Source organism: Capricornis sumatraensis, chromosome 1 (genome assembly GCF_032405125.1).
Source record: "Capricornis sumatraensis isolate serow.1 chromosome 1, serow.2, whole genome shotgun sequence".
Classification (NCBI taxonomy): Eukaryota; Metazoa; Chordata; class Mammalia; order Artiodactyla; family Bovidae; genus Capricornis; species Capricornis sumatraensis.
In genome coordinates, this window is record NC_091069.1 from 213757032 (window position 1) to 213768935 (window position 11904).

The 11904-nt window shown below is 49.9% G+C and overlaps 1 protein-coding gene across 5 annotated transcripts in view; it reads right to left on the minus strand.

Annotated features, from left to right (window-relative positions):
- Positions 1-7668, minus strand: part of SCHIP1 (schwannomin interacting protein 1) — a 151547-nt gene extending 143879 nt beyond the window's left edge. Inside the window, exons 1-2 of one of the 5 annotated variants that reach the window (XM_068986366.1) lie at positions 7615-7668; positions 5784-6476 (exon numbers count right to left, since the gene is read on the minus strand). In XM_068986366.1, the coding sequence (XP_068842467.1) occupies positions 5784-6476; positions 7615-7668 (747 nt within the window). Of the gene's footprint in view, positions 1-5783; positions 6640-6693; positions 6818-7001; positions 7088-7614 lie in introns of those variants that run through there. The other 4 variants (XM_068986376.1, XM_068986371.1, XM_068986393.1 and 1 more) reach the window with 4 other exon arrangements.
- Between the last annotated feature and the right edge of the window lie 4236 nt (positions 7669-11904).

Here is an 11904-nt window from a genome sequence, read left to right on the forward strand (position 1 = left end):
CCATGGGGTCGCTAAGAGTCGGACGCAACTGAGCGACTTCACTTTCACTTTTCACTTTCATGCACTGGAGAAGGAAATGGCAACCCACTCCAGTGTTCTTGTCTGGAGAATCCCAGGGACGGGGGAGCCTGGTGGGCTGCCGTCTGTGGGATCGCACAGAGTCAGACACGACTGAAGTGCCTTAGCAGCAGCAGCAGAGCAATTAAGCACAGCAGAGCGATTAAGCACAGCACAGCACAGTGAACATATGGGGGCAGGACTCACATAACTTGGTATTCTAGTTCTGGGTTGTGTGCGGCCCTTGAGTTTACCAAGAGCCTTTACACACCTGCAGGTGCAGGGCAGGACCATGAGAAACACAGGGACACGGGATGGGGGTGAGGTCTGGCCAACTGAAGGGGAGACTTCGGGGAATAGTTCTGGTTGTTGGATGGAACCTCACCCCCTACCCAGCCCCTCCATAATGCCAGGCATCCCTGGGGCCCAAGGGAGCTACTGGGGATAAGGCAGTGGAGTAAAGTGACCTCGCTGCCCTCAAGGCTCGGACATCAAGGTGAGGGGCTGGACATTGAGGAGGGGCTGGGCCATCTGAGGCCATGCAGGTTTGTGCTGGAACGGCTCAGAGGAGACAGCAGGAAGTCAGGTCACCAGAGGCTCCTTCAAGACTCCCCAGGCCCCTCCTGCTCTGACACCAAAGACAGTTCCCAGGGGCATCCACGCTCCTCCCCATCCACTGGCAGCAAAAGAGATTAGCTACTTGAAATGGTCACAAAGTTAAGGTCAGCCCTAGGTTTTTCATCCTACCCAAACACTGTGTTTTTAAATTTGCCTCTAAATCTTCCCTAAATTAGAGACAGCTGATTGTCAACACATCTTTGCAATCTCAGTCCTTCATTTTGAGCCTGTCACTGTAGGTGAGAGGTGAAAGGGGCATGAACAAGGGTGAGGAGGCTGTCACTGCTTTGATGGACAGAACTCAATATTATTCCATTCAAACCAAACCAAACCAAAGCCCGTCTGTGAGAAGAGACTCATAAAGTCATGGGATTTTGATGATCTCCTGGTTTACTTGTCCTTAACACTGAGGAAACACAAGAGAGGACCTGCCATTAGGAAACCCTTTATTTCAGGAAGGTGGAAGCTCTTTCCTTTCAATTAATTTTAAGCAAAACCCCACAACTGGAGAAAGGAAAAATCCCCAATCTAGCAACAGAAGAAAGAACAAAATCCCTTTCATGATTTTCTTACTGGGGTCTTCTGCAAATCACTTAACCTCTCTGGGGCTCAATTTTCTCAACGGTACAATAAGGGGACTGGTTTTTAGGTCCGGGGCATGTGAGTCTTATAAACACTTCATTCATTCAATATTCAAGAACTAACACAGATACTAGGTTACAGCAATAAAACAATGCAGGCTAGCCCACTTCATTCCAACTCGATTCTAAGAAGACCAAAAATGAAGAACTGAATACGATCATGTCAGGCAGTGACAAGCACCAAGAAAATACACAAGGAGTGCCTGGGTAGAGGGTGGAGTGCCTTACGCTGCACTTGGGAGGGGGCTTAGGGACAGCCTCTCCGAGGAAGTGAGTTGAGTACAGTCTGAGATGACAACAAGGAACCAGTCACTCAATTCCACACAGAGCTAACCACACAGGCAAAAGTCGTGAGGTGGGAATAGCTCATTTGGGTCTCCTCACAGAGGAAAAAGAGGTGCCCTTCTTTTTCATTTTATACCCTTCCTCTCAGTACTATGTATTAACTTCACTTAAATATATTTGCATACAGCCTGTTTAAAAATGATTTATTTATTTATGGCTGTGCTGGGTCTCTGCTGCTGCGCAGGCTTTTCTCCAGCTGTGGAGAGCAGGGGCTACTCTCCAGCTGCGGTGCACAGGCCTCTCATTGCAGTGAGTGCGCGCTAAGTTGCTTCAGTAGTGTCCCACTTTTTGCAACCCTGTGGACACAGCCCACCAGGCTCCTCTGTCCATGGGATTTTCCAGGCATGAATACTGGAATAGGTTACCATGCCCTCCTTCAGAGGATCTTCCCGACCCAGGGACTGAACTCTCATCTCTTACATCTCTTGCGTTGGCAGGTAGGTTCTTTACCACTTGCAGTGGCTTCTCTTGTTGCAAAGCACAGGCTCTGGGGTACACGGACTTCAGCAGTTGCAGCACATGGGCTCAGTAACTGAGGTTCTCAGGCTCTAGTGCACAGGCTCAGCAGTTACAGTGTTTGGGCTCAGTTGCTCCGGAGCATGTGGGATCCTCCTGGACCAGGGATTGAACCTGTGTTGAACCCGTGTCTCCTGCATTGGCAGGCAGATTCTTCTCCAGAGCCACCAGGGAAACCTGCATACAACTTTTTATGTTATTTATTTTTTACTGAAGGATAATTGCTTTACAGAATTTTGTTGTTTTCTATCAAATTCCACACCCAGCTTTTAAGGAGGTGCCCATCACTTCATGGGAAATAGATGGGGAAACAGTGGAAACAGTGTCAGACTTTATTTTTTGGGGCTCCAAAATCACTGCAGATGGTGACTGCAGCCATGAAATTAAAAGACGCTTACTCCTTGGAAGAAAAGTTATGACTAACCTAGAGAGCATATTCAAAAGCAGAGACATTACTTTGCCAACAAAGGTCCGTCTAGTCAAGGCTATGGTTTTTCCAGTGGTCACGTATGGATGTGAGAGTTGGACTGTGAAGAAGGCTGAGTGCCGAAGAATTGATGCTTTTGAAGTGTGGTGTTGGAGAAGACTCTTGAGAGTCCCTTGGACTCCAAGGAGATCCAACCAGTCCATTCTGAAGGAGATCAGCCCTGGGATTTCTTTGGAGGGAATGATGCTGAAGCTGAAATTCCAGTACTTTGGCCACCTCATGCGAAGAGTTGACTCATTGGAAAAGACTCTGATGCTGGGAGGGATTGGGGGCAGGAGGAAAAGGGGACGACAAAGGATGAGATGGCTGGATGGCATCACGGACTCGATGGACATGAGTCTGAGTGAACTCCGGGAGTTGGTGATGGACAGGGAGGCCTGGCGTGCTGCGATTCATGGGGTCGCAAAGAGTCAGACACGACTGAGAGACTAAACTGAACTGAACTGAACTGAACTGAAAAAATAACACTCGATTTGAGCAGTTCCTTCAAGACAGACTTCTTCCACACCAACACCTTTGTGACTCTCAAGCTTCTGTCCCCAGGGTTATAAATTCTCACACTTATTCCAGGCAGAAGTAAACAGGATTTTAATCAGTGTTTTCCATACTTTTATGACAGTGACCCACAGAGCAAAAGAAATCTTACACTGTAACCCAGTGTCTACATACAACTGAAATAAAACTTCGAAAAAAATCAGTCACTGTAGTACATTCTATTTAATTTTATTTTTTAAAAATGTGATAAGCTGATTTCAGGGAGAACTTACAGCTTGATAATCACTATTCTAACCCAATAATGGCTAGTAGTTTTGTTCAAATTTTTCCCAACTATGGAAAAATTCAATATTCAACAACCTCAAAGGCCATTTCCCCCTCCCATTTTTCCTGTACACATACTTGCTTTAGAGCAATGGAACCCAAATTTCTGTGAAAGAAATGCCCAGAGGGGACATCTTCAGGAGGGTGAGGGAAGGAAGGAGGAGGAACCCACACAAGCAAACTGTTTACTAGGTGAGGAGACAAGACACCTCAGGTTTCAAAGATGGCCCAAGAAGGAAAGATTCAGTCTCCACAATAGCTAGAAAGGAGTTTGTGTGTGTGTGTGTGTTGGCAGAAGCAGGTCTGTTAGGTGAGCCATTAGATTTTAAGTTCCTAGAAGGAAGTCAATCTGTATCCCTACCTTGCTCACCATAATTCCAGGCCTCTGTGGACTGCAGCCCTGGGAATCAGACTTTGAATTTAGCACAGAAGTCATGAAGAGTCCCTTGGACAGCAAGGAGATCAAACCAGTCAATCCTAAAGGAAATCAACCCTGAATATTCACTGGAAGGACTGATGCTGAAGCTGAAGCTCAAATACTTTGGCCATCTGATGCAAAGAGCTAACTCATTGGAAAAGATCCTGAGGCTGGGAAAGATTGAGGGCAGGAGAAGAAGGAAGCGACAGAGGATGAGATGGTTGGATGGCATCACCGACTTGATGCACATGAGTTTAAGCAAATTCCAGGAGATAGTGAAGGACAGGGAAGCCTGGCATGTTGCAGTCCATGGGGTCCCAGAGTCAGACATAACCTAGTAACTGACCAACAACAACATGGGTGCTCAAGAACATTCTGAATAATGGAGCTCATTGTCATCGTTAAACCCTAACTTTGCATGCATAACCCAATGATTACATTTTCCTGGAATGTAAAAATGTCAGGCCATAGTAAAGGAAACTTATTTATCTCCAAGTCACTGTTTAAGTCCAGGGAGCTTAATCAGATATTTTTTCTCAGCACTAAGTGGGAGAAGGATGTTTTGAATTGCAATATACAAGAGCAAGTACTGGCTGTAATGGAAAGATTCCGAGTCTGCTAGTGGCCATGGTAAACAGCTGGGATTAAAACGAGTGTGTTAATTTAATAGGTACTTTCTCAAGGGACACTAACCAATAGGCTCTGTCAGCCAAGAGCTCTCTCTTATAGAAGCCATGCCAATTTCTCTGTGAAACACAGTTACTGTCCTTACCCCTGAAGTCATAAGTGCATGCACCCAATTTCCAGTAGCCCTGGGGCAAGGAAGCCAAAAATTACACCTGCGAGCAAGCATTCTCCCACACTGCCACACAGCTGCCACACACAGAGAGACTCTCATTTAAACTGTGTACCCTTCAACCCCACGTGCGATCGTCATTAATGATTTCAAATTACAACTGTTGCTTTCTCCCGAAACAGTGATAAATAGAGGAGCTACTCTCATAATGCTGTTCTTTTAAGTCATTTATCTGCTCTCCTCTCAGGGGCAAAAAGAGATGTCGAGACTAGTGTGAACCTGCCAGAGCTTCTCTTTATAGATGCAGCCCTCCTTCCCTCCCTCTTTTCCACTCTAGTACCCTTTCCTCTCTGAGTTTCCTGAACTGAGGCACAAGCCTCTGGTAAGGAACTGCAAGTGGCTCCTTATCAAAACTAGGAGGGATTCACCGGACAGTGGGGTGAGTCAGCCGACAGAGGAAAGAACCACTCCCTTATCCTAGCAGGTCAACAATAAGTCGGGTTTCAGAAAGGAAAAAAGTCTGAGTACTGGCGGTCAGCCCATTCCAATTCCGGAGCATCCGCACACACGTCAAGAGGGAACAACGCGTGCTGCCTCACCGGAGGTGTGGGCAGGCGAATGCATGCTTCTGCGCAGGGACAGCCTATATATGGGCGAGACATCAGTGGCAGCGAAGGGAGACCCGCCACGCTTGACAAAACCACGAGTATTACGACTTGAAATATCACCCGCAGGGTACCGGCTTTGGTGCCAAAATCTCCCCGGATTTATTTTCAGGCAAGTGACTCACAGTCTCGTCTCCATAAGTAATTCCATTAAAATGAGTCGCCAGTTCCACTAACCCGACTTTCCGTTGCCCTCTATCCGCCCCTCCCTCCTCTCCGCCCATCCTGCAAACCCAGACAGCTCAAAGACTGAGCAACCGTACCCCGGGGAAGCAGAAGACAGCCTCCCCGGCCCGGCCCCCACCCTCGCGGCTGAATGAATGGGGCCGGCGGCTGGCGCGAGCGCGGGGAGGGAGCGTGCGGGCCGTGCGCGGGGTGGGTACGTGTGTGCGCGCGTGAGCACGCACCCCGGCCAACTTACGGAGGTGGAGTTGGTCCTCGTCTGGCCTTGGTTCCGCACCTCCTGCTCCCGGAACTGCAACCCAGCCAGATGCTTCTCCAGCGCCTCCCAGTCCATAGGGGGAACCGGGGGCTCCTCAGGGACGCACGTCCCGCTGTTCGTGGGCTGAAGGCAGAGGCCCCCGGCCGCCGGGCCCCGGCCGCCGCGCCGGCCCCCTGCCGGCTGGGGCTTCTGGACCGCCCGGCGCGGGGCCCGGGAGCCGCTCGGCCGGCCGGCCACCACCACGTTGCCATTGTGCCTGAGGTCCTGGAGCTCGTGCGGGTGGAGGTTGCCGTTGGGCACCGGGGGCGGCATGGCGGTGGTGGCGCTCCTGCCCCCGCCGCTGCGGGTCCCGGCGCTCACGTCCCCCGGCTCCCGGGCCGGACAGCGGTCATCCCTGTACCCTCGCTCGTGGCGCCCGTCCTCCTCTTCCTTCTCCTCCCCGTCCTCCTCCGGCGCCCACTCATCAATCACCTTCTTCTGGTAGACCGGGAAGGGCTCCTCATAGTCCTCCAGGGCAGACACCAAGTCCAGGCTGCCCCCCGGCGACGACGAGGATTTGCACTCGGAGCAAGGGGTCACTTTGGTGGAGTTGGACTGCGAACTGGCGCGGCTGCTGTTGCTGCTGCTGCTGCCGGCGTCACTGCCTAGATCCATCCCATCCTCTCGGTAATCCTGGGGGGAGGAGGCAGAGAGAGTGAGCCGCTGACCGAGCCTGCTCCGGCCGGCCGCCCGCCGCCCGCCACGAACGCCCCGGCCCAGTAGTGCCCCGCGCCCCTCAGGCTGGAGGTGCGCCCCCGAGAAGGCGTCGGGGTGGGAGCCGGCACGGCTTGAGGCTTCCCTCATCGCATCCTTTCCCCTGCGACGAGCGGATTTCCTCCGGACTACTGACCCTCAAATCAGCAAAGGGGGTGCCCAGGCGCTGGCGCGCAGACTTTTCATAACAGGGGCCCCTGGTCGCGCGTGGACTTTTTTAACCATTTTGTGCCGGGTGCGCCCCCGCACCCCGCTCCAGGGATTCTCCGACAACCAGACACTTTCCCAGAGAATTCTAATTCCCTGGGGGCGGGCACCAAGAAGAGGGTGGGCGGCTACTAAATTCGCACCTCGCGCTAGGCGCGGAGACCACCCCTTACCCGGCCCCGCCCCGCCCCCGCCGGCGGCCGGGAGGCCGGCTCCGCTAGAGAGCTGAGCTTTTACTTTCTAAGGAACCGCAGGCAGCTCGGAGGTCTCACTCCCGCCTCCGCGCCCCTTGAGCCAGCCCCGCCTCTGGTCGCTGGAAGGCTCCGGGTGGGGGGCCCTCTCGGCTCCCACTGGGCAGGGTGGCTCCCGCCGCCCCCAAAGGTGTGCGGGGCCGGGGCGCGGCGGCCGTGGCTGCAGGCGCCGCCGCCGCCCTGGGGGAAGGAGGACGCGCCCTGCCGGCGCGAAGCGGGTCCCGCCACCGAGCATGCCCAGAGGCTGCCGGGCGCGGCGGAGTCCGCTCTCCCGGCTTTCTCGGCCGCAGGCTGGGGCGGGAGGCCGGGAGGGGACAAGGTTGGAGGGGCCGGGAAAAGGCCCAAGGGAAGGGGACTCGGGGGCCAAAGGGACGTAGACATGGCCACTTAGCAGGGCCGGCTCCCTGGGGAGAGTGGTGAATTTTAACCCCCCAAACACACTCATATTTCCTGCGCGCGCCTCAAGCCCTCTCTGCGGGGTTCATTACCCCGCCTAAACCTCCAGGCACCCCAAAGCGCAGGCCCCTGCCTCCGAAACCCACGCGGAAGTCCCCGGGTGACCCCTTGCAGGACCTCCCTCCCCCTACACGCGCACATACACGAGCCCATGTGGGAGCCCGAGTGACGTGTGCTCCGTGGTCATGCACCATCATTTCCCTTCCACCTTCCTCCTCGCCGCTTCCTCTCCCTCCGCCGCCCAGCTCCTGTCGCCTGGCTCCAGCCTCCCCTTCCAAGTTCAGGCTGTGGGTGGAACCTGTTGCTTTAGCACACGTTTTCTTTCCCTTCCTGGCTGTTCTCTGAGAATGACCTATGAGACGTGTGTGTATGAGGAACAGAGGAGTGCAGATGGGACTAGTGTCTGGCATGGAGGTGGGGAATCTGTTCTAAAGGTCTGGGCATGCCTCCGAAGTCCGCCTTGGCCACCTCCAACCTAGGAGGCATTAAAGGACGGGAAGAGGTGGGTGTCAGGTCACATGCCGCGTGGCTTGGCTTCCTTCAGGTTTTCGGAAAACCGAGTCAAAGAAACGTCTGCTGGGTTTTTCAAAACACTGCAACGGCGTTAGTTTGTTAGCTCATCCTCTTTAGGAACAAGGTTCTACGAAATGAAAGAACTGACACTTGGGAAAAGGAGTTGGGTCATAGAGCATCTTTTAAGGATTGCGAGTTTCCTGTGAAGAAACTGTTAGCCAGCTCTGGGGAAGAAGGAAATGCCCTCTTTTCTGATTATGAAAAACAGTACTTGGAACTTAAGTGTTCTTCCACAGGCAAAAAAAAAAAAAAAAAAGATGCACGAGGTGATGGATGTAACTAGGTGCAGGGGTGGGGGGCCCCATATATATATAGGGTCCCATATATATATATATAATTTATAGATATGAAATCACCATGGTGGACACTTAAAACATCTAATAATTTTATATGTCAATTGTACTTCAATAAAGCGGGAAGATTTTTTTTTTAAGAAAATGAAGAACAAGAAAAAAAATCAGTGCTTAATTTTACTACAGATTGGGGAAAACCAGTTTCCTTGAACTTCCAGATTTGGGCCTGTTACTAATTATTCCCTGTGAATTCTAGTCTGGACCAAGCCACTACCCTGGCTTGGCATCCTCCAGATTGAGAAAAGGGGGAATGCTTGGAATTCTTTAGTAGGGAGTGGCTGCCACCCTGACATTTCTTCTAAGTTCTAAATGGGAGAGACCCTTTGTTTAAGTGATTTCTGTGCAATGAGACTCTTTTCCTCTCTTAGGTAGGCTTGAGCCAGGGAAGATAAGCTAATCTTTTCACTTGTCTGGAAGCAGCTATCTTATTTATGAATAACAGGAAAGGGGCCTTCTGGTCTGTCCCGTTTACAGCTCTTCTGTAAAATAGGACGGGATATAACTTAAAATGTCTTTTATGGTAACGTCTGTAAACAGCCTGCCTCCTGCTCCAAATATGGTTTGATTTTGAGGTTGCTGTGGAGCCCTGGGTCAGTGGGCTGCCCCCTGCGGAATAGAGGTGGCCCTGTGAGTGTCCAGAGATAGGAGTAGGACACACTGTGTGCTGAAAACTAGGGAGCTACTTTTCAAGTCACCATGTGAAGGCCTAGGTCAGAAAAAGCTCGTGCTCTGTGGCAGGACACAGGTAGACAGACACATGTTGATCAACTGGGGTGATAAGAGAGAGCTGTGGTCTCCGTCCAATTTTCAAGCATCAGGACCTCCTCAGCCAGCCCCCCAGACTCCCTCCTGGGTTCAGGCTCAGCCCCCTGCTGCCCAGATGGTCTGTGTTCAGGGAATGCAAAATGACGCCTTAGCAAAACATTTGGCAAGATAGATCCCTGCCAAAAATGCACGGCATTTCAAAGCCAAATAGAAACATCTTTGAATTATCTGTCCTTTAAAATTATTTTCTGACCAGATATTCTGGATCAGATGGGAAAGTACCATCCCTTTTTTTTTCTCTTTTCTCATACAAGGTGCCTAGCTCGCCCAGTTTGCATTCTGCTTCCAGCTTTCCATCTCCTGCCAAGAGCCGTCCCACTTTGGAATGTGAAACCCTGCCAACTGCTAGGCCCGGCAGTAGTCTACAGATATGTCCAATGTGATGAAAAAATGATTTGCAAAATGATGGAAAGGCCCTGTCTTCCCGTTTACAGGAACAGTTCCTCAAGTCAGGGGCTTGGGGCTTACAGACTTAGATTTGTCCCCTGCAGCCTCTGTAAATTAGTTGTCAGACATGTGAGTCAGGTGGGTGTCATCCCAGACCAACGCTTTCAGCCCCATCAATCACCAGGGTTCTGTCCCCTCTCAGTGCCCACTGCTCCCACCCTAGTCTAGACCACTGTGTCCAGAAATTACTAAACACTCTCCCTACCAAATCTGCCCATTCTGTACAAGCAGCCGGAGTGCTTTTCTAAAATGCAAATCTGAGAGATTTTCCTGGTGGCCCAGTGGTTATGAATCTGCCTTCCAATGCAAGGGACTCAGGTTTGATCCCTGCTCAGGGGAACTAAGATCATACGTGCCATGGGGCAACTAAGCCCATGTGCCACAACGAAGATGCCACCATCACCTCCACCCGCCCCCCTTCACCCTCCCCCACCCCCACACACACACCGTGCCAATCTGAACAGCTCTCTCCTGGCTTTGTTAACCAGGGCTCCTTACTGCTCTGAAAGGAACTGCTTCCCGTCCAACCTCCCCCAACTTCTTTTGGTTAATTTCTACTCATCCTTTAAGTCTCAGCTTCAATGTCACTTCCTCCTGGACAGCTTCTCTGATTCTGTGTGCTTATCGGAAGGGGATCATATGACTTTACCATGTTCCCATGACACTTCACTTATCACATAAGCTATACCCAAGTTGCTGTTTAATTGCTGATCTTTATTAGACTAAAAAAATCCATTTTAGATCACGACCCAGGCCATACATACATATAAAAATATTAAAAAGTTTCCTAAAACTCTTATTTTGTAAAATCCTATCCTAATCCATTTAAAACAAAAGGTGGTCACATTTCACCATTGACTTTACAACCCTCAAATGGATCAGAGTTTGGGTGTGAAAAAAAGACTCTAAATTCTATAAAGGGAAAGGCTATTTCTATCTTGTTCCTGGTAATTGGAATGGAATAGGAACTTGATTGATATTTGCTGCTGGAATTATTAATAGTTACATTTAATCCTCAAAAACCCTATTAAAAAAATACAACACCTAGTATCTCCATCTATAGGTAAGGAAGCTGAAGACAGTTAGGTTAAGCAAATAATGCCAAAAGGTAGAAAGCTGGGTGGCAGAGCCAGATATTGATTCCAGGTATCTGGGCTTCAGAATCCTTACCCTTAGTCACAGAGGTAAGAGCTCAGCATCCCTTGGTCCAGATACATATAGATGAATTGACTAAGCAAAACTGATTCCTTATAGCCACCTCAGTGAGTTCTCTGTCTCCTGACCTGCAGAGGCTCCTTGCACAGTGTTTATGTCTATACAGAGGACAAGGCAGCTGGCAAGAGCAGCTGTTCCCCTCTGCACGTACGTGCTCCAGTCAACATCCTCAGTTGTCAACAAGTTCAGCAGTAATCAGCAAGTCGGAGCATTTCATTGTCTAAAAGGAAGAGTCTAGACATCACAGAAAATGAATTTCACATTATTAAAAACTCCTTTAAGAAGGCAGCCACCTGAGATTGAGGTCTTCATTTTGACATGGATAGGAAACTGGAATAATACTTAAAGGGTCTGGATGAGATCACCTTCCTTAGAGATCAGTGCTATTTATAGGATTCTAATCTGTAAAGGCAACATTTGTGAAAAGACACAACTGAAATATTTAAATCATAAGGAGTAAGAATAGATGGGGAGAAGATTTATTTGCAAAATTTCCAAACTAATTCTGAAGTTATCAGCCCTAATGCTGAACCTTCTCTAAGTTGTGGCATTTAGAGTAATAAAGATATGGCTAGCAAAGGGGTTTGTATTTTATCTTTATTACATGAATTACATGCAAGTCACATGCAGTACACAGATGCTCTCCTGTTTGATCACCTGAGTGTGACTGTATGGGAATATTTAACGGCACTGTGGGGTGGAGTGTCCTGAGTATAGAACATCTGGGCTTTCTTTCCTGCAGTGTCTCCAACCACTTTTGTGACCTCAGCTTCATCATGAAGAAGGTGGACTGCCTGCTCCCAGTGTTAAGCAAATAGTACGAATTAACTGACTGAATGATTAAGGGAATGCACTAAAAGGCTTCTTCTAGCTTAAGAACCTTTTAGAAATGTCTCTGCCTCATTTTATCACTTTCCTACTTGGGAAATACAAAGTTGTTTCCTCTAGCAGTTCAAAACCAAAGTCTATCTCCCTTAGGTAGGTTGAATACATGGTGTGTCTCTTTTATTTCTGTAGGGC